The sequence below is a fragment of the Paramacrobiotus metropolitanus genome, unplaced genomic scaffold, assembly GCF_019649055.1.
Source record: "Paramacrobiotus metropolitanus isolate TYO unplaced genomic scaffold, Prichtersi_v1.0 Parri_scaffold0000083, whole genome shotgun sequence".
NCBI classification, from domain to species: domain Eukaryota; kingdom Metazoa; phylum Tardigrada; class Eutardigrada; order Parachela; family Macrobiotidae; genus Paramacrobiotus; species Paramacrobiotus metropolitanus.
The window spans coordinates 325183-347706 of NW_026570303.1; the positions used below are offsets into that span (position 1 = coordinate 325183).

A 22524-nucleotide genomic window follows, 5' to 3' on the forward strand; every position below is an offset into this window, starting at 1 on the left:
TTGCAGCTCTCTGACAACAATAAAAGCATATTAATTTTAACAAAGTTAACATTATGGTATACCTATGCATAGCAGATGAAAAATAAAGCAACGATTCCCATACCGCCACACGTATTACGAATATTCGAGACCAAAGTAATAGACCAAGATTCTGCAGTATCAGAGACCGGGCTTCGAGTTGTCGGACTTGCGGCACAGTAATATATCGGTCCCGTGCAACGGCCGTTTTCTACTGATACAGTAAATAAAGGGAGATAACTCCCGTGGGTAATCCGGCGGTAGGAATTACCAGATTTGTAGTTAGTCAGAATGGGGAAGGTTGCATTTCAGCATACACGCTGTCAACATTCACAAAGGTAAAGTTGTTTTAAATACGGAAAACAAGCAAAAATACTGTGCTACGAGCGAAAGCAAAACACAGAGTCACTCGAGCAGCGGAGCAGTTATCAGAGTTCACTGTATTTTTTCGAGAAATTTCGGCTAGTGTACCGCGATTTGTATTAATACCGAGCACCTAGGCGGGTTTGTACAAAACGTATTACATACTTGTGTCTGTGACGATCATTGTCGTTGTTGATATGGTAGTTTTTGAAACAAGCCGCTTCTTTGCAGTTTGCGCAAGTTGCTAAAATTAAGGTCGAAGCTCATGCACGGGAAAATACGCGCGTTGGCTGCTTGCACGGGTGTCCAGCGTTCACACTGGTTGTGGCTGCGTTCACGGAGTTGGGGCACGGGTGTAGTCTATGTACATGTACACGGGAAAGTGGCAAGGGGGTTGTCAATGTGAACGGCATTTTAGACTTGATTTTGCTTAAATTTTTGTACGCTGTTTGAACTTTAATCGTAACAGCATTTCGCACCTTCTTACGTTTAATTGAACCACAACGTTTTCCTACCGTTTTTTCCCAATATTTTATAGAGTGCCAAAATCCTGGAATAGTGAACGTAATTATGTACTACACAGACACTGCAGAAACTTTTCTAACTTCTTCCGTTCTATGTACTATGGCTTTCAAGTCTACGTACTCAAGTACATGGTATTACGTACCACATGAACACGGTTACTAATCACAATGATTACTATTACAAATTACAACACGAGCACTTTTAACAAAAGCTTCGGAAACTATCACTCATCAAGCATCAATCGACAGCGGCGGCCTAATCACAGAGAAAATTTGGTCTAAATTCGCTCCCATCGGCGCCGTCCCCATGATCGATGCAGCATTTCCTCGCTGTATTTCGATACTGATCCGTTGGCGAAGATATTCCGTGGCTCGTTTTTCGCCGGTTTCCTGACGTATTTTCTGTCCGAATTCCGTTATTGTTCGGACAGCTTCCGGTCCGGGTGGTCCGAGCGTCTCAAAGCCCAGAGCACGGAATAGGTAGTCCTGGCCGATATCGCGATATTTCTCGATCTTGCCCTGCTCGGCCTGTGCTGCTGCTGCTCCCGCTCGTGCGGATGTCGCGACGATGTGCGATATGGCCATTGTATTGACGCACGTTGCGTCCCATGCCAACATCCGTCCTCTCTCCCATGGTGTCAAGGTAACGCCGTCTGGGCGCTTGCTGTCTGTAGGGAAGATACCTTGTGGCTCTAGTTCGCTTTCAAAGCCGGCCGATGCGAGGCTGCGCTTCACAATGGCGTTCAGGCATTTATGCGTAGGGATTCGTCCGCGGCTTTTCTTGCAGCTTAAGCCGTGGTAACCGCGGGCATCCGCCCACTCACCGCATACACAGCGGTGTGGGGTGATGATCGGTGCTCCAAGCCGTAAACCAACGGCAATCCGTACTGCTGAGTCTGTAAGGAGATTGCCAAGGGAGGCAGCCGGAAGCGCACCCAACCATGCGCCGTTTTCTTTCGTGCTAACACCGTTCAATCTTGCCTGTTCGGAGATGTCGTTCCCAGCTGCCGTTCGTAATCGTTCAACGGTGTTTTGGACAATAGGATTGTCCCATACCTTCTGGACCGGTCGCGCGTCATGGTGTGGGAGGTCTTGTTGGGTTACTTCTTGCCATTCTGCAGCAGCATCACGACAGTAGATCTGTGGTTGGAACTCGATAATTTCCGATGTTAATGGAGCCACCGAATAAGCAGAGGCCAGAAAGGCCGGAAGGGCAAGCTTTTCGACGCTTCGAATTCCGAGACCGCCTTCTATTATCGGGAGAGATGCCTGCATCCATATGTCTTCAGTAATGTTGACATTGGTAATGCTAGTCAAGCTTTGGCGAATGATATCGTCAAATGCTTTTAACAGGGCTTTCTGCTGGTAGCATCGGCTGGCGCGCAGTTTATAGATCAGCTTTACTGTGCCCATGCTGCATCTTAACAAGTACAGAGCCTGGTGGGCCGGTATTAGATTTAGCCGCTCCGTCATTCGGGCGATTACCTCCGTAGCACTGACGAGTGCGCCTGCAACCGCATCATCGTGGAGTGGCGCACCGAGGTAATGCAGATCCTTCAGCTGGGGACAAAGCAGGTCTGGGTACGCATGAAGAAACGCGTCGTACACAGTTTGGCGTTCTTCCTCGGAGCCTCCGGTTACTTGTCGTTAGTCAGTGCCGCTTTACAGTAGTATAGGCTTCTGGCGAAGCTTCGCCAGAAGCCTTTCCTTCGTATAGCTTCGCCAGAAGCCTATACTACTGTAGAGCGGCACTGCGTTAGTTCAAAAAGTAATGCTATGTACGAGCAGTAGGTAGTACTCTGTACTGTTACTACTACGGTATGTACAATGTATTTAGGATTATTATAGTACTGTACCCGTAGAAGTCTTTTTGAACTACGTAGAAAAAACAATGAAAAATAAGGACAAAAAATAAAAGACAGAAATAACGAAAATAAATAAATTAGTCGTGCACGCAGCTGACGCCCGAGGAGAAATCCCGTGCCCGTAGAAATCACCCATGGGGATCCCAAAAGGCCACCCGTGCACCCAACCCACGCCCGTGATTACCTGTATACGCAGCCATGTACAAAATTAATGCTTAACGGTTTAGGTGCACCTACGCCGCACGCACCTACGCCGGAGCAAAATACACGGAGAACTAATTATATTTCCGTTGTCTTTCCGCACAGGCAACGGTCTTGAACATTATAATATTATAGTCATTAAGCCTCACGGCACAGTAATTGCAAAATTCCTTCGCCAGAGGAAACACTAATTACTGTATGTAGAGTTGTTACTGGTACAGAAAATTTCCTTCCTGTTGCTGGCATACTATCCTAATCAAGTGCATCAAAAGACTTCACCTATGTACATCATTATGCAAGATTGGTAAATGAGGCGTAGCAACGATTCGTGCATACTGTACTATAGTCAGGCCTCAGCATGCGTTAGCCGCGCTCTTACTTGTTGCTTTACAGGTAAATTAAGAAACTGAATTTCACAATTTACAGTGTGCATTTTCTTGCACAAATGAACTATGGCGATTCTGGCGGCTGCCATTTCGGATAACAGCTCCGGCTATATTGCTGTTTCCTTACTTGGGCCCGGCAACATTTCAGTTCCTCCTTTAGACAGTGTGATTCATGAAGTGGGTCAACTTATATTGCTAGTGGAATACACCGTTTCTTCGATTCTTTCCTTACTCGTACTGGGATATTTTCTATATTACCCATCACTACACACGCCGTTCAATTTTTATATGATGCAGCTGATGTTTTTTCAATCGATTTTCATGATTCTCGCCCTCCCAAATGCAACTGTATCGCATGCGGGACATAAACCATACAACTCCTTTTCATTGTGCGTTGTGCAGGGTTTGCGTGACGGCGTTTCCAGGGTTTGGCTTCGACTGGACACTTGCTCATTGCCTTCAACAGAATCTGGGCGGTGACCTGGCCAATGTCCTATAAAGAATACCACAACAGAAAGGTTGCCATAATAATCTGCATGGCAATGAACTTCCTGGTCATCGTGTTACGGCTTCCGGGAGTGATTTCGGCGCTATGGAACTACACTGGCGCTGAATCGCGCGAAGATCCTCTGGTGTTTCAGATGCGTTTGCCTGCACTTCGACTCTACGCTTTAGTGGTGCGCTATATGGCGATTCCATGGGCCTGGGTCATTTTGGCGAGTTTTCCGTACGTTGTCTGGAAAAGATGGTATTCACGGAAACATGCTGCATGTCAGGTAGACTGCAGAACCGTTAAAGTTCCTCAATCGTCAAATGCTGCTTCGAAAGGTAAAGTGTCTATTCTTGTTCAATATCTTGTCCCTGAGAATCTACTTAACTCTGCTCGTACGCTTGTACGGTATGATGACATGGGTTTGCTTGTACAAAGGACATTAAAAAATTATTTTCCCTATTTTGTATCTCCCGGCATTGACGCATTCAGCTAATATCATCCATATTGTTACAAACGTCCTTCATCAGCAAACTGTATAAAGAAATTATTTTGTTTAATTACAATCAAATGGGGAAGAAATGCCAAAAATAACAGCATAGGGTTTTCAAAGTTTTTCACGTGATTTTCCCGGACAGTTTTTGCTATTTTTCGCAATCTTTCTGCTCATTTTCCTTGATGCCTAAAATATATTTAGATTAAGAATCCTTTCCTCTTACAAAATAAAGTTTTGAACAAAATGTCCTATTCAAACCACTTTCCTAGAAAAATAAGAACTGCTTGGGACTAGGTGTCAAAATCAGAAAGCATCGCAGCATCCAGACGGTAAAAAACAGAAAATTTCGTGAAAAAATTTGCTGTTGTCGGTGGAATGCAAACTTTCTTGGTATCTAAGATGCGCACGACTGGCCATAAAATTTGCTTTTTATCGATGGGAAGCATCACGAATTTGTAAGAACGAAACTGCTGAAATAAGGGAATTTCGGTGCCTTATGAAAGAAAAATGTTTACTTTTACCCCTGAGCTTTTTAAAATGTTCTGCCATCGCAGTAATATCAAGTACTAAATTTGTAGTTGACACTTTAAGTTTTTTGTTGAAAACATTGCCAGGTCAGAAGCGGCAATAAAAAGAATAATTTTCCAAAAAGATGCTGAAAAAAGTGCAAAAGTAGCATTCACCATTCTGTTTTTCGTTTGGCAAGTTCTTCTTCGATTCTTTTGATTCTTATTTCTTGACATAGTTTACATAATGGGTTATCCAGCAAAAGTTATACCATTTGTGTATAACCTAAAATCGCAGGGAGACAGAATAGGGAAAATTATTTTTGGAATCTCCTTTGTAGTTTGCCGGGGAAATCGATCCTGTTGCTTTTGTCCATGTGTATTGCAGTTACGCCGATCGAGCAAGTTCCAGGTGTTCTTCTTTATGGTGCTGATCATTATGTTAACTTGGTTGCCTGGACAATTTTATATCTGGTTTTTCAAGCGGACCATTCTGGGAATCACCATACTTCGCGTTATTTTTTCTTTATCCTGCCATCGGCTCGTTCTCTTAAACCACTACACGGCGGTGGTAACTGCAGCTTGGGCGATCATATTGCGATGCACAGCAATTTGGAGCGAACTAACCACAGCTGGTAGCGCCAAACGACGCTGTTCAACACCATGATGCCAAGAGGAAGATGATGCTTGGGATTTGGACCATCTTTCATTTATTAGTTAACTATTCAATTGTTTTATGATTTATAAATGGTTTTTGAAAGCATATCAGCCAGTGTAATTACGTAGGTTTCCGCACGGGTGCCTATATTAAAATTTAAATGTATGTATATGTACCTTGATCGCATTGTACGGTGCGAGTAGATGGACGGTGGTAGCAAAACTCCAGTTCAGGATTTTAGAAAACTGAAGTGTGTAGAACGTTATTGTTTGCAATACGTGTACTAACCTTAACAGTTGACCCTTCGAAGCTGCCTTTCGGTTCCAGACTATTTTGTAGGATAACTATTGTAAATAAATTTAGGTACATGGTGTACGAGGCTGATGTCGTTTTGCTTGTCTGCCACAAATTTGCACAAAATCAAGATAAAATTAAGCAGTCGGCAAAGCTATGTTGCCGCTGTCTGTCTGGTTTGTCCCTTGGGATTTCATCTGAAAGGTATCAGGTATCTGCTCACAAACCGTAAATTATTTCCCAAACGCCTAATTACTTGATTGCCGTGAAGTGGAAGCCGGGATTTTCCTCATTTTTCAATCTTCACCGGCCGTGAAGTAAAGATAATGCAGTTAATGTATCGTGTAACCGAAGTTTTTACGCTACGATAGTTAGAATCAGTTGTGCTGACGCAGTTGCAGATCGCATGTTACTGGACCAATTTTTGTTTTCAACTATAACCGAATTTATCATTCCAGTCAATTTGGATTTTATAATTACAGTGTTCAATATTTTGAATACTTTGTCTCCGCAAATATACTTAAATAAGTCTTTCAGGGTCACCGGGAACCGGTGTACCGGTGTTTCATGACAACTGTTCCCAGTGCACTGGGAACGAAAGTTGGCTTCGTGCTTCTCGTAATAGCGGTTTTAATGTCTTAAAACGATTTCTCCGAATTGTCTTTTGTGCTGTCTTAAAAATAAAAATGCTGCTAAACACGCTTGACCAAATGGAATGAATTCGCGCAAAATCGCAGGATATACAGTATTTGGCTTCCTCTAACAATTGTTAGTAAAAAATTTTACCTTTCATTCACATTTCGGCTTTGATCTGCTGATCCTGAGCTTTTTAATACGAAAGCTCAATAACAAAAAAATGATGGATCAGCTGCTTTTCCAGATAGCTAACACAGGCGCTGAGACTGATGACCGGCTTCCTGTCGCATGTGGGCAAGGCATACCGTTTCTTCGAAGCCAGCGCAGATTAATAATTGTCTGCTGCGTCAAGACAGCAGAAAATGAATAATCGGATAATTATATTTTCTTTAAAAATGCTTTAAGACATTATATACTATTATCGATCTATACGGCGCACTGGGTGCAAAGTGTATCCACGTGAACCCGCAATAACTATACTGGATAAAATTCGATCTCCTTCCGGGTTTCTGGGATTTTGCCTTCCAATATGGGTCGCAGTGTATCATAGCCTATAAGCTTATGGCTCAGTTACCAATTCTGTATTGGAAAATATACAGGAGCATACAACTGTATAGGCAGAAATTTTATTAATAATAAATAATACTAGGAGAATGCACCGAACTGTGCCTTGGTACACCTGAAAGGTCCTGAATGCTTTTAAACTTTTTGGAATTTTTTTCAGCCATTACTCCAGAATCGGATGTTGCGTGCACAAACGGTTTTTACACCAATGTATACAATTCATCTGGCTACAGAATTTCGTAAAACAAAGCAAAAATGTGTTTTGGAGTGCGCGGAAGTAAAAGTTTTCGTAAACGTACACGAATTTGGTACCATTTACTAGGCCACTTCCCTTTACAATCTGGCCCAACGTATCGCCAGTAAACGGAACTGAATTTACGTTTACTTTATACATATTTTATGTACCGCTTATTAAATCGAATTACATGATTATAAAATCTGTACTGTCTTTTACATGTAATTCGTAATACGTACAAGCCCGTTTCAAAAACGAGTTAACATTGTAAGGGCGACGCAATGAACTAAGTACCTCAACAACGTATTCCCACGTACTCCACCCCTTTTCACAATCAATATATTCGTAGGTTTCTTATCCTTTAGTATTTCTTACAATTGTTAGCTAGACCAGTAAGAACATCCTTTCGATTTTCTCGAATAGATTAATGTTATTCATTCCCTACTTCCCGTTGTGCATGTTTCCCAAGAAAGATAATACTCGACTTATAAACTGATTTCCTGACACTGGGGAGTTTGAAAACAACATGTTCTGGAAAATGTGAACTCCGGAAACAGCGAAAAAATCCACATAGTTACGTTTTTCTAATTACGCATATATGCAGATAGTAGTGACTGTGCGCGAAAGTCAACTAGAACTGCGGCTCAAGTTTAACGGTTCTACACCTGCGCTTGTTCAACCTAAATTTTGATGACAGAATAAATCAGATTCGATATCTGCGTTATTATAAGTTAATAAATGGCAAAATACATCTGTCCACTTATTGACAGTCTTTTCAAAATGGTCAGACGCTCAAGTCGATAACTATAGACCTCTCAACCAACTTACTGCAAATTGCTCGTATTACTGCAAGTCTGCGCCAAGTCTTCCTTTATAGTCATAATTTAACGCACAGTTACGCTAGATCTTTACACTGGATGCATTAACGTTGAGCGGAAAACACAAAACATCGTTGTTGAACGAGCGTCATTCCCAGTCGGAGACTCGGAGCCGTTTAAGTAACTTTGACAGTATTGTCGACCGCCCTTCGCCGGCCGTAATTAAATTAAACCATTCCAATACTTTTCAGAAATGAACGTTTTCTTCATTTTTGCACACCAGAGTAACGAGAGCTAGACAAGAAATACACCGGCTTTACTCATGCATGTATGCAAATTTTTGTATTGTATGTAACACTGCTTTTGCTCAACCGTTTATCACACCACAGACAACATCTTTGGCCTTATCCTTGGCGACATTCTTAAACTTCTGGAACAGCCACCCAGTCAATCCCGACGCTTGGGTCGTGGTCTGCGGATCGTTGTTTTGTTTTAGGAAACATTTTGTGGCCGTATCACTGCCAGGTGCCGGTGTGACGACTGGACGCCAATCGGGATTCAGCTCGGTTTTGGCTGACCATGCTGTTGGAATATTGACCATGCCCTGTCCGGCTTGTGGACAGTTGTACATCTTATTAATCCGCTCCACATCCAGCGCGCTCATAACCTTTCTGTTCCCAATAGCTGCCTTCATTTTCGGGAGAATCGTCGGTTTGGAATCGTCGATGGCGAAGTAGTTCCATCCGTAATGCATAATGGATTCGTAGTCGTATGGTAAGCCGAAAGTGTTGGAGACGTACTTCTTAAACTGGTCGCGTTGATCTGTAAATCAGCGCGTACACCGGCGATTCCATTACGTAGCATCGTATTCGTTGTTTTGATACCTGGTTTTACGTTGTCCCAAACAATGCTGACATGGTCATCGCGATCCGTTCGACTCTGTTCATGATAAAAGCCAATAGCGTGCATGGTTTCGTGCTGGACTTCGCCGATTTCATAAATGCATCCGGGCTGTAGATCCACAAACTGGCGCGAGCCTTGGCGACCAACGTATGAGCTACATCTGCAAAACCGGCAAATGATGCAAGATTATAATAATTAGTTCCAAGAAAGCACACTCTTCAAAAGTTTTTCACAGCGAAATCTTTTACTAACCCCAGTGCTCGTCGCATGAAACTAATGTAATCGGGTTCGTTGGTGCGCCTGACAAACTTTATGCAAGTCTTTTTCGACATGTCATCCAAAGCATTTTGAATCACTTCCTTCTCGTGATCCGCTGCAATTGTATACTTTTTTAATTGATCCGTAATTTAGCTGGTAAACAGGCATAAGCTCATACCGAAAGCGTTGCTGACATCATATGGTACCACTCCACCGGGCCAGAGATACTTTTGATGGTCAGCCAAAGTGGAAGCATCAGCTAATACCGCTTGCTGCAAAACAAGAACCGTTTTTGCGCTTCCTTGTTATTTATCAAAACAATGGGCGGGTTTTATTGCCTACTTGATTGCCTTGTCCGCCTATACCGATACCGGCAATATCCCCTTCGAAGAAATGCTCCAAAAAACCCTTGATTTGCTTGTATTTCTGCATGCCTTTCTGGTAGACTTCGTCCGGTATGAATTCTCTCCATCCTGAAGATCATTAAGCGTTTAAGCAACAAGTTCGGCTTGCGCTATGACAAAACTTGATCTAACTTACTTGCAGGAATTCCTTTGATGTATTTTATTGCTGCAAAAAATAATGAGCAAATAACAGAACTATTCACCTAAACTGCACGAGCTCAAATATATACAAGAGACACGGCTATTCATTTCAGTATTTCTTTTACCTTACGGCAGGCAGTTTTGTAGCAAAGGGAAGTACATACAACCCAAAAATACCTTGATCTTTAAGGCTACTTAAATCCAGACTTCGCTTATCGATCGGTCTTCCATCCACATAAAGGAACAGGAAAAAACAGACGAGGCAAACAGCTGATTTCATCTTAATAAATCTGAACAGCACTGTTTGGGACACTACAGATCTGTATTCTAAGAATTAATGCAACTGAATGTCGGCTTTTTGCACGTCAGCCGACTGCTCAAATATGTTCCAAGGCACCACTTTATGGACGATTATTACCATAACTATCCCATAAACATATCGGCAATAGAGCGAGAAACGATCTTGAGGAACAAGAATATTAAAAAAGGACGGAAGTCAGCGCTATTGTGGTTATTTGAGTAGAAAAATAGACTCAACGTGTATAATCAGCCGCGGTTTATGTGCGAACACAATGATACATAGTGGCCCTCTTGGCTAATGTAAACAGTACACCGGTGTTCAACTATCAGCAGCTGCTTCTGTCGATTATTAACATGGGTCTGCAATGATTATGAGCGACGGTACCTTTCCTAACCGGATAGGTGTTTTTTGCCGACTGTGCATTATGCGCCAATGTACGGCGGTTGATTCGCGGTAGCACAGCGTGACTCACTGGATCCACCTTGGTGATTAAGTAAGAACTGTTTTGGCGGTTCCGTTCTCATTGCGTCGATGAGTACCGGCGCCTTTTGTTGTCCTCGTCGAGACCAGCCATCTTGACTATGCAAATTAAGTTTTAACCATTAATTTTTACTATTGATTCGTTGGATGCCTGTACGTACAAACTCAGGTTGGATAATTCCCTTCCTAGGTGAAAACCGTAAAACAAACAAATTAATTGCTGTACTTTAATTGTAGTTTCGATTTAAAACTATATTTCTGAACATTTTCTATAAAAACTAAGTTGAAAAAACTGAATTATCAAAACATATGGATTATAATGTACGGAATTTGTTTAGTACTTACAGCGTACTTATAAATCGAAAACAACCTACTCTAGTAAAAGAGCTACCGGTACGTATATTGTTAGGTTTCGCCAAAATCAGTAATACTGTCTGCACATGATCGCATCCAACACAGCAGTATTAGCTTGTTAATTTGCAAAAACTGCACAAAATGATCTTCCTGAAAACAATTATTAATCGTTATCAGTAATATGATAATATTTATTACGTCAGCCAGCCCTCAAGCTAGAGAAATATGAACGACTGATTGTAAGATGAATGGAGACAGGTAAGGTTTCTCCAATCATTAAGGTTTCACCACTCCTGTAAGGTTTCCCTCGGTTCAATTCATTACTTCCGTTACAAATTAATGCAGGTCTTAGAATTTCCTTTCCAACATGCATTATCAACACTTTTTTCTGTGTCCCGAATCCAATACCTGTATACCAAGGCTGTAGTGTGTAGCTGCAACAAGAGATATTTCCGCACTATGACGTCAGTTGAACTGTTGATTGTCATGTAACAATTAATTAGCACAATTTTGCTTCTCGATCTAATCAGCTATACGGAGTAAACCGTCTCCTTAACCACCTACTCGTATGCGCGCTACCCGAGTGCACAATGCCGTGCTAGCTCTCATTAATGTATTAATGTATAAACTATAAACTACGTAAGCGCACAAACAAGGGTCCTTGGAGAATATAAAAACGACACGGAATCTGCGCTAAGTTAATGGATCTGTTATGCCATGGACAGGGAGCTTCGCCAGCAATTGAGGAGTGTTTTTATGGTGGTAACTAGTGGACTCTTCTCTTTTTCAATAGGCGCGTTTATTTGTTCCGCACAATCAGTCTGATTCATCCCTTGGCCTTACCGCAACAGTGTGTCCCGCCAGTAAAAAATGTCAATATTATTTTCGATTACCCTCATCGACGCTTACAAAGCCATGCTTGCACAGGATGTGGTGTTTACCGCTTTGCGGATACCTCCACATCACATTATGATGCGTGGTGGAGGCTGATCGTTACATTTGCTTTCTATCAAATAACCGGTATCGACTTTAACAGAAATGAATGTTAGTTTAAATTTTACCTATAATATCACGATTAATCTAACCAGGCCATGGTCGCCACTGATTTCATTAGAGAGCTTAACGGAGTGGTTCATTGTGTCACTAATTATATGCGTACTTGGCACGCTATCGTACATTGTGCTGTTTTTAATCATATTCTCGGAGAAATCTCTCCATAAGGGAACCGGCGTGCTGATGATGCATCTGATCCTGACGGAAGCCCTTCTTGCCACCGTGCATTTTTATCTCTTCTGTGCGGATGTTTTTCGTGTACAGACCGGTTCCACGTCTAATCGCCGCTACTGCTACTATTCGATGTTTACCTACTGGGTGACCCTGTTTGCGTCCAACTGGTCAGCGGCGTTTCTGGCCATCAACCGGCTGGTGGCGGTTGCCAGACCGCATTTCTACCGACATTTGACGTCAAGAACCATGCGAGCTTCCATGGTGGCGAGCAGCTGGCTGTTTGGACTGGGAGCGGCAGCGCCCATTGCGGCCGGTGTGGGAGGGCGGTTTGATTCCATGCCACCGCTGGGAGCATGTGGAATTGTTCGAACCCGACTGCAACCCCAAACGTAAGCAACTTGATTTTTGTTAAAACTCGAATGAATGGTACTGTATCTCGAGGCGCACTAAGAATAAGATTGCGGATCAAAGCCAGCGTAAACGTAATTATGTTGTACTGTTCCAATAAATGGAATAAAAACAGCATTTGCAGTTAGCAAAAAAGTATTGTAGTGCAGTGGCAAATGTCTGGATAGTACAATATTACCGGTTATTATTCGTCAATTAAAAGGTGCAGGTGACAGCAAAGCGCTGCCAAATGTGAAATAATGTTCTGGTAGATTTTTTTACGCGAATTAGATACCAATGCACTAATTTTTGCTCAAAATTGTTAGCGAAATTTAATGGATTTTGTTAACGAAATTTGAAAATCATGTTAACGAAATTTGAAAATCATTCAAATCATTTGAAAATCATTCGTTCGTATGCCTTTATGAATACAAAAAATGCTGCATCTCTTCCTCGCTATTCTTTTGGTCTACGCTGTCTCTACGGTTCGTAATAAATGTATGATTCCTATATCAACCTCCAGCAGTACATATTATACAGTAGCTAATTAGCTATTCCGATTACGTACCCGATAACTGGTAAAATATACAGTGGCAGTACTTAATAAAATACATAAAATTAATAGTATTTACTTACACCTTAAATGCGATCATTATTCCGAGGATAGTTCTTAAAAACTGTTTGTAAGCTGTAGCAGGAAAAATGCAGAATCATAAAAACCGAGAACTCTGTTTACCAGTGCACTGATAGGTTAGCTTCCGAGACCGGCAATTACCGGAATAACCGACCCAGGATGTTTGCATGTGATGAGGATTTTTCAGGGAACACGTGTACGATGGCGTCACCACCGTCGGAATGTACTTGCCCCTGGGCCTGACCCTTAGCATCTATATCGGCCTGTTTACCGTGATGAAGTCCAATTACGGGCAAAAAAAGCTCACCAACCAAGTGCAAACAAGCGCCGATCAGAATGCCGGAAGAACAATCAGTCGCCGGCTGGTTATGGCGCGGATGCTGTTCGCCTCGTCCATCTGGTACTGCCTGTGCTTCTACCCTATTCCCATTATGATGGCGATTGTCCCGCAAATTTTTGCCAAACACCCCATGGCTTTGCTGTGGCTGCGGACATTGTTGTTTACTGGATTTTCCACAAAACCGGTAAAAATAATGCTGATATAGTGCAGCCCAAAATCAGTACACACTTTAAATTGGCGACGCATCGGAAATCGATATGAAATACGTACAACAGTCCCATTGTAACAATTTTACAAATAATCACAATCACATTCGTTTGAAATTAAGTAGGCTTTTTGTAGCTATAATCGATCAATATTTTTATAAAGTCCCTGGTTTGCTATTGCAGATTATGTATTACACCCTGAATGCCGAATACCGGGACACTTTGCGCAAAATCTGTCGGCCTGTCGTGCCAGCCGCGTCTCCGTCCACTCCTGCACATATGTCGCACACAACTGTACAGGCAGTGCAGCCTAGCGAAGCAACTGTTAATCCGGCCTTCAGCAGTGTTAACCCGCCACATGACATCAAACTTTAGCGATCCTCGGAATAAATATCATCACGCATTAGTTGGCTGACCTTCAAATTTTAATATTATTATTTGTGGGACATGTATAACACGTACCATATAATCTGGCCCTTTTTCAGCTTTGCAAAGTCAGCTTGCGCAAGAAATACAGCAGAAACGATTAGGCACAAAACCTGTACTTTCCTTTTTTCGCGCATCAGTGTTTTTAGATTATGGAATGGAGCAGCAATAAAATGAAATTTTATAACAAAAAAAAGACAACTAGAGTTATCCGACAACATGCACACTGTTGCAGGTGCAGCCTGCATGACGTAGCGTTATACGAGTAAATATAGCTATCAAAAATTGAGTTGATCCATGCAGTTCAAAGAATATATGTTCTTTTGCTCGGCCACCAACGCATTGACCACTTCTTCGCTACCGCACATCTCTACTAATTCGGTCCGCACGGGGCCTTCAGCTTCAATTCCCGCGGTAACAAGTTGGAAATACCTAAATCAATCACATCCGTATCAGATCAAAGTTATTAATTTTATAACGCATTCAAGTACGAGACCTTAATCCCTGTTTTTATGGAAAAAAAATACGGTACCAATTACTGTGTGTTTTAACGTACTCGCACACATTACGACGTGCTGATTCCGTATCCGGTGAAATGTCTTCGTAATGGTTCAAATCAGTGCTCAAAATCTTTTTCATACAATATGGAAGAAGTGGAGTTTTGCGACCGCAGAGAGAAGACGCACTGGCATAGGGTAACGAGCCGCGGGGCAGTTGGCACAGTTTGCTGATAGCCATGAGGTATTCGCCATGGAACCATCCGTGTGCAGATTTACCCATGTGGCAGTAATCAAAAATTCCCGGACAACGGCTATTTAAATCGCGGAAACACTGTCCAGATTCACTCAGTCCTCTACAAGTAAATTGTCAATCGGAGTTAAATAAGTAAGAATTTTTTACGCCAGATACAGCGACAGTAATTTCGTACGACGCTTTCCCACAGACATATATTATTTACCGGCAGAAACGGTCGGAGAACGAGCGGTGAAGTTGTAAGTAATCATCGGTTACTGGCCAAGGAACAGTCTTAAAATCAAACGGAGGCCCTCTTGCAGACGGAGTAGCATAAGACTGGCATTTCTCTAAAAGCTTTCGACAGTCTTCTACATAACCACATGCCGCAGGATGAAATAGGCAGGATATGACTATTACAACAACGAACACTAGAAGACTTCTCATGATTGGCGACGAAACTGTCTGACACTACGCTGCAGTATTATTCCGATCTGGTTCTTCCAACGAGTTGTTCCGATCTGGAAACCAGTTTATTTCAATTGGGGCACCACTGCACACTAAGCAGAATAAAAATTTCGATTCTGGTACGTTACTGCATAGTGACTGTACGGTTTGTACTTTGTACCGAGTTTATCCTATCGGTGCTTGCGGAATGTGTGTACTCAATAGTCAATATGCATATATTATTATAATTTCAAACACTCACAATAAACAGACACTAGGGTAGGAAAACCCAACTGCAGTACGTGTTACCTCGACAAAAGTCTGCATGTGCACCGACTGCATGTCACAATCATAGAAATCGTACATCGATCGTGATTGTCGATAGCAATTACAATTGGGTAATTATGGTTTTCTTTGCATGGATTACCATCAACCCATTGTTTTCCCGGCGATTCTTCTGAGGTCCAAAAGTGCATTTAAATTAATAATTTTAAAAACATATGTATGTACGAATATTGCCCTTCGCGTTTAATTTTGCAGTATGTACATGACCTTAATTAGCAAAAACAGTATGCCATGACTGCCATAAAAGTAACTTGTATAGCAACTTGTACAGCTTTCACAATAAAAAGCAGCTGGAAATGGCGCTACAATTTCGCTGTTAGCAAACTTGAAACTTTGGTGTGTGTGCCCGTACTACGTAAAGTAAACGATGCCCGTACCAACTGAATTTAAAAAAAATTATTTATTATAATAGTAGAGTGTTAAACTTGGACAGAAAAGATCTGCCCATTCGCACACGAACAGAAAAATTAATGATAAGAGTTCCGCAAACCGGCATACGCACTTTCCACAGTTTTTGGGAAGTATAAAACCTGTTATTACGATCGAAATCCAAATGCTATCCAAATGATAAGATTTAGTATAGGAAAAAATTCTTTAGCCTTGAACCAAGCCTTCCTGAAAGCTGTTGTAGTAAAAGAAGCACCAGTCCCGTCTAAAAACCAGAAAAGATCTACTCATAAAGCAACAAAACTACGGCGAAATTCAGATCTGCGAACAAACCTCGAAAGGTAGTAAGCAGCTTCTCTTGCACGCAAACCGTGTGCTTTTAAGAGACTACACGAGTAGTCAGAGAAAGACATGTCATAACGGTTTTATTTGAGTTCCCAGGCGCAGTTGGTTGACACTGCAACTACCGGTGAATCGTGATAAGTTATTTCAATAATGATTTTTAAAGTGTTCTTTATTAGGCAAAAGGCCATCAACAAGTTGCTTTTTTAAAGTTGCTTATATGTACTTGCATAATCTTCCAGTAATTGCATTTTGATCACATGAAAGCATTATTTCTTTCCGATGCTTTTGAACATGAAATTTAATTAATCCCCCCCCCCCCAATTTTGGGACGTACGGTATTTGCTTACGAATCGCAAAAAAATATTTTCGCTCGACAGTCGATACGTTTTGCGGGATGTTTGTAGTCGTACCACGACTGACTGTCACCACAATAAAACCGTGCACTTTTAAGTTTTGAGCAACCTGCAGATTTTATCGTTGGAGGGCGGTATTGTTGGTATTCTGTGTTTATCAGAGAAAGATAACGGCATGGCCACAAAAATCTTGCCAGATGAATTGTTCGAGCAGATTCGTCGCCTGCACTATTGCTTATGCGCTTCGGTTCCATAATTTCACGAAGAAAAAAGCCGTAAAAAAGCAGGAAATAAGGGTCAACTGATGACTGTTAGAGTTTCGCGTGCCCGATAAAGACATATCCTGCATTTGGAACGATATAAAAACGTTGAATCTTGGATCAGCACTTTCTCAAGGGTGCATGAAGCGTTGCGAATCTAAAGTACTCCTTATTGGCCGTCGAATAAAGCCTACTCGTGCCAAACAGTGGATTGGATTCTATATGCGGAACAGACGAGATTACCTCGCGACAGAAACAGGGACATATCAATTTTCGACCGAACCTAGGTCGTACAGACTATAATAACGACTTACTAGAAGGTATTGCATATTACCGGAAGTGTCTCTTACCAAGAACCGTTTCTCCACACATCTTAGGCGTTTCAGTGTGGCTCTATATCAACCAAAAACGCATTTATCTACCTATATTGGTACCGTAGGCTGTGGGAATCTCTGAAAAATACCCGGGTCAATCTTGCTAATTACCTAGTTGCTAAAGAAAATTAATTAAGAACGCATCAGTTTACCAGGAAATAAATGCTTTCGCAAAAGGAGATAATCCGCTGACTCATTTTATTACAAACAACAAGCGGAAACATCCATACATTGGCACAACCACTGTTTCAAGTACTAGAAGTATCGGTAACACAATCGTAAACTGGATGTATTTGTAGCATCCCATTTTCTAGTATCTTTGTTACAGGTTGCTGTTAATGAAAACATTTTCATAACGTACGCAATTATCGGGGATCAGTCCTGTCTTGCTCACAAGAATGTGACATTTAACAACAGTATTATTATTATCAAACGAGCAATATCACCAGTCGCATTACAAGAATAAATACCGATAATTCGGACTTTTATGCGCCTGCTCGGTAACAGCCAAACGTCTACGTTAGTTTAGATGTAGGTTATGTGAACAGCGCGCTGTCAAAGATGACCAACGCATCCAATACCACCACGTCTGTCCTCAACACCGTATCCGTAGCGGAATTGACCATCTGGATTTTCGTGCAGTTCGTCGTTGCCGGCATCAGTACGCTGCTCATGCTGTTGCTCTTGACCATGATTTACCGACTGCACCGACTAAAGAGCGGTTCAGGGCTGCTGTTAGCCGTCTCCATCATAATTGACCTTATCTACTGTCTAGCGGCCATGCCGATAACCACACTGCCCATATATTTGTCCCAACTGCGAATATCCTTTCCTTACCATTACGCGGCCGCATACTTTTTCCTCGTGTTCATCATCATTGCTAGCAACTGGGTGAGGGTGGTATTAGCCATGAACCGTTTTTTCGCCATAGTGTTTCCGCATTATTATACGAGATTATCAACAAAGCGGTTCTCGGTGGCAGCCCTGCTGTTTGCCGGGGGTATTGCTCTGGCCAACGGTATGCAAAACCTAAACACGGTTCCCGGCATCGTCTACGGGCAGCTACCATCGGGGCACTGCGGAATGGTACGCGTAGAGCCTGATATAAAGTTACACTCTTTCGACTACAACCGATAACAGGCACATACTTTCCCGCTGCGGTGCTAGGTATTGTGTACGGCTGCATGTTTCTGTATCTTCGATGCCGGAATAGATTTCGTTCTGGCAACAAGGTAGACACGAGTACGGCCACTCAGCGCAGCACGATGAAACGGAGATTGTCCATGGCCAAAGCGTTGTTTCTATCCTTTCTGTGGTACTGCATCTGCACACTGCCGATCCCGATCCTGAGTCGGTATCCGCCCATCTGGTGGGGAAGAGAAATCAGAGCGATCATATATTCCAAGACTGCACAGTTACTGCCTTATTCGGCAAATCCCGTAAGGCTACATTTTTGGTTTTATTTTTTATTAACAATATTTTATTGATGTATGTTTTTTGCAGATCTTCCTGTTAGCCTTTAGTGCGGATTACAAAGCAATCCTAAGAAAGGATTTTGGGAAGCTTCTAATTTCCATCATACTGCCAAACCGGGTGACGAAAATTCAAAACACTGACAGTGTAACCTACAGTCGCAAGCACACTACCTGATTTGATTATCTCTCCTTATGATTAATTATTTATTGTTCTGACATTACTTTTTTCCTATACTCTTTAGTGATTTGTTGCAATTCGTGTATCTCTGACCTAGCGAGAGCTGTGTCGGTGTTCTTGAATCGCATATGCCGAGTGCGCAATTCCCGGCTTTCTTTCCTTGTACCTTACGGTGCCGTTCGGTTTTCCCTGAATTTCAAACTAACAGCGAAACATAGCAGACAGAAATCGCGTCGTATATGACGGTAGGTAACAAGAAAGCGTGCAGATGCATGCTGGTGGAGAAAAGCAGAAATGAATTCCGATGAGAGAAACGATGGCGTACCAAAGGGGTAAAAGATTAGACGGGAACGGGCCGGTCAGTTCATTACATAAGTTACACTAGTGTACATAGTATACCGCCGTAAGCGAAACAATTTAGCAGTTTGATCAATTTTTGATTTGAGCAGTTTTTCAAGTAAGCGCAAAGCACCACGGATTTCTTTTTGTTTGCAAAAGAAAACTGACCCGTGATTAGGTGGCTACCAAACGCATTTTCGACAGGTTGAAACTTACCAGATCATTGGGATTATAAACAGAAAGAATGATTACGCTGAATCAATACTGACTTTCAACGAAATCTATCATACTAATTAATCGCAACTAATTATTAACATATGCACTATTTGCATATTAATGTCAACGTCTCGAATGTCATAGGTAGAATTATTCCTACTAAGAGCCGATTTCTCCGCACGCTGTACAATTAGACTGCTTAATGAGCGGACGGTAAAGGCAAACTCGTGGTTCCACGAAATGTAGAACAATGTTATTTGGATTGACATCATGGTTAACAATTTTCCCATGGTACAATACGCTCGGTATACTTTCGCTAACCAGTATTCATGTCTCATTTGTGTTCTGCGTACAAGGTGTTTGGCGTCACCAGTTGTGGGAGTCCACTCTATTCGACAGGAAGACTGATGCAGCTTCTTTGATCATAAAACTTCAACCCATTCACCTTGCTGCCGGCTACAAATGCCCGCCCAGAACTGCAGCACAGTGTCACATAACCGCACAGTTTCCAGTCTCTTTGCTGTCTTCATAATTGTCATATTCATTATTTCTGCCTGCGCAATTACCGTGCCTCGCTTACGAAGACGCCACGTTTGATTACAGCAGTATTAGTAGTATTGTATATCAGTATAATTATTACATGAAGAGTAGACAACCACATTCACGGAATATCCACGTCTGCTTGCGATCGGCAGACTGAAGGTTGTGAAGCGTCAGTGTTATCTCAAAGCGCAGCGCAGCACGCTTTCAAATATGGTCAACGCGTCAAATACCTCCATGCCAGGCCGCAGCAGCGTGTGCTCAATGGAACTGACCATTTGGATTGTCGTGCAGTTCGTCATTACCAGCATCGGGGCGTTGCTCATACTGTTGCTTTTAGCCATGATTTACCGGTTGCAACGGCTGAAGAGAGGTTCAGGGTTGTTGTTAGCCGTTTCCGTAACCGTAGATCTTCTCTACTGTCTGGCTGCTATGCCTATCTCCAATCTACCCATGTACTTATCACAAATGCGAATATCCTTTCGTTATCACTGCAGGGCCGCATACTTTTTCCTCGTCTTTGTGATGATCGCCGGCAACTGGGTATGGGTAGTTTTAGCCATTAACCGTTTTATCGCCATAGTTTTGCCGCATTACTACACCAGATTATCATCAAAGCGGTACTCGGTGACAGCACTGAGTTTTGCCGGGAGCATTGCACTGGCTGTTAGTATGCCCAACCTAAATACGGTCCCCGGAATCGTCTACGGACGGTTGCCATCGGGCCACTGTGGAACGATACGAGTGGAACCGAAAAGAGCTGCGCTCTTTGGACTGCTGCCGATAATTGGGACATATATTCCCACTGCAGTGCTGGGCATCGTCTACGGCTGTTTGTTTCTTTATCTTCGGTGCCGGCGGAATAAATTTTTTCCTACCAACAGGGAAGCCACAAGTACGGCCACTAAGCGCAGAACGATGAATCGGAGATTATCCATGGCAAAAGCGTTGTTTCTGTCCTTTCTGTGGTACTGCATCTGCACACTACCAACACCGATTCTGAATCGGTATCAGCCGGTGGGGAAAAGAAATTAGAGCGATCATGTATTCCAAGACTGCACTAGCTTCTGCGGCAAATCCCGTAAGAAATTTTAGGCCTTTGGGGTCTATAATTACGGTTCTTATAACGAAGTACTTTGCTTTGCAGATTTTCTTGTTAGCCTTAAGTGCAGATTACATAGCAACTCTGAAGAAAGATTTTGAAAAGATTCCCATTCCCATGAAATTACGTAACGGGGTATCGAAAGTGCAACCTCCACCCCCAAAACTCCCGGAGAAGGGTGTTTCTGTTCTGATTAATTAATTACGCGCGGACTGTTGCTAATTCGACTTTTACGCATTCTTAATATATAGCGGATCCAGGAGTCTTTGATGTGGAAGTAAACAGCAATGTGATCATGTTTAGATTCTCGGCTTAGATGCGATCAGTGGAGCTTGGCTCTTGAAACTCAGTTACAGACTTACAGTAATCCCATTTATTTGGCTTTAGACATAATATATATTATAACAGAACAAGAAAACAAGTGGGGTATTGCCGGCCGTAGCATGAGAATGTCCGAATGCGACTACATAATGAACGAACTGCGGAAGACACGCTTGTGCCACCAATTATCAAAAGCATTTTCAATTTTTCACTAGCTTTTAAATATATAATTTTGAGTATTTTAATATGGTAATACAGGTAGGTATGGCAATTTGTGCCACTGGCCAGTGGCCACCACGTTATACCTATCGCAGTGACAAACGGTATTCCGAAGTGAGATCGCCCCTTACAATAGACACTACCATAGTCATGCCAAATACAGGTAAAGCGCGTAAGCAGCGTTGCGTGCCGCGCCGTAGAGTGGAGCTCAGAGCACCTCGTGAATTTGTAGTTCTGGATGCTATTACGCGATAAATGGTTGGACGGGCAACGTCTACCCACATTAACGAAAAACCACTTTCTTAAGATCAGTCACAGCTTACACCTCTGACAGTTGTCTGAGGTATACCATGTCTTTGTAACAGGCGTGGGTTTTAAAACTTTCATGGGATGATACAAAAAATTTTGAATCAATATCCTCTAGACATCGAAACGCTCGGATCAGTTGGACAGGAGACTACCCGCGTGATCACGGCAATGATTAAACAGCCTATACTACGTAGATACGACAAAAAACCTGCGAGACATGAGTAGCGCTGCAACGCATACCGGTATGTACAGTACAGATACGCCAGTGTAATTGTACAGAAGAAGTATCCACTCCGTTCCGGTAACAACTCTACTGGGAGCAAATGTAGAAAGTTTATGCCCTTTTCTGGACCACCATCAACCGCTGTTAACTGATTCCACAACCGCTGTTAAGTGATTAAGTTTACACATCCTGTTTAGGTTCTTTCTGGAACAATGCGCATAGCCACTTCGTAAATAATGAAACT

The 22524-nt window shown here is 42.3% G+C and overlaps 3 protein-coding genes across 3 annotated transcripts; 1 reads left to right on the plus strand and 2 right to left on the minus strand.

Annotated features, from left to right (window-relative positions):
• Positions 1–8173: 8173 nt before the first annotated feature.
• On the minus strand, positions 8174–10608 carry LOC129595887 (hatching enzyme 1.2-like). The gene is made up of 7 exons (XM_055493020.1): positions 9938–10608; positions 9756–9785; positions 9558–9688; positions 9394–9487; positions 9210–9330; positions 8939–9117; positions 8174–8876 (listed from the first exon to the last, which is right to left on the minus strand). Exons 1-7 carry the CDS (start codon positions 10038–10040, stop codon positions 8422–8424), a joined length of 1113 nt encoding a protein of 370 aa, XP_055348995.1. The 5' UTR covers positions 10041–10608; the 3' UTR covers positions 8174–8421.
• A 1007-nt stretch (positions 10609–11615) lies between these two features.
• On the plus strand, positions 11616–14490 carry LOC129595835 (uncharacterized). The gene is made up of 3 exons (XM_055492963.1): positions 11616–12511; positions 13331–13667; positions 13873–14490. Exons 1-3 carry the CDS (start codon positions 11934–11936, stop codon positions 14062–14064), a joined length of 1107 nt encoding a protein of 368 aa, XP_055348938.1. The 5' UTR covers positions 11616–11933; the 3' UTR covers positions 14065–14490.
• On the minus strand, positions 14282–15438 carry LOC129595836 (uncharacterized). Its single transcript, XM_055492964.1, has 3 exons — positions 15074–15438; positions 14672–14968; positions 14282–14547 (listed from the first exon to the last, which is right to left on the minus strand). The coding sequence occupies exons 1-3, from the start codon at positions 15292–15294 to the stop codon at positions 14394–14396; spliced, it is 672 nt and encodes a 223-aa protein (XP_055348939.1). The 5' UTR covers positions 15295–15438; the 3' UTR covers positions 14282–14393.
• Positions 15439–22524: the final 7086 nt, after the last annotated feature.

Coding starts and splice junctions, on each gene's coding strand:
- LOC129595887 (XM_055493020.1), bottom strand. CDS start 10,040: ATGAAATCAGCTGTTTGCCTCGTCTGTTTTTTCCTGTTCCTTTATGTG. Junction 9,488..9,557: donor TAGGCGGACAAGGCAATCAA/GTAGGCAATAAA, acceptor CTTGTTTTGCAG/CAAGCGGTATTAGCTGATGC. Junction 9,331..9,393: donor TGATGTCAGCAACGCTTTCG/GTATGAGCTTAT, acceptor ATACAATTGCAG/CGGATCACGAGAAGGAAGTG.
- LOC129595835 (XM_055492963.1), top strand. CDS start 11,934: ATGAATGTTAGTTTAAATTTTACCTATAATATCACGATTAATCTAACC. Junction 12,512..13,330: donor ACCCGACTGCAACCCCAAAC/GTAAGCAACTTG, acceptor AGGATTTTTCAG/GGAACACGTGTACGATGGCG. Junction 13,668..13,872: donor CTGGATTTTCCACAAAACCG/GTAAAAATAATG, acceptor TTGCTATTGCAG/ATTATGTATTACACCCTGAA.
- LOC129595836 (XM_055492964.1), bottom strand. CDS start 15,294: ATGAGAAGTCTTCTAGTGTTCGTTGTTGTAATAGTCATATCCTGCCTA. Junction 14,969..15,073: donor TTCTCCGACCGTTTCTGCCG/GTAAATAATATA, acceptor ATTTACTTGTAG/AGGACTGAGTGAATCTGGAC. Junction 14,548..14,671: donor GCACGTCGTAATGTGTGCGA/GTACGTTAAAAC, acceptor TGATTGATTTAG/GTATTTCCAACTTGTTACCG.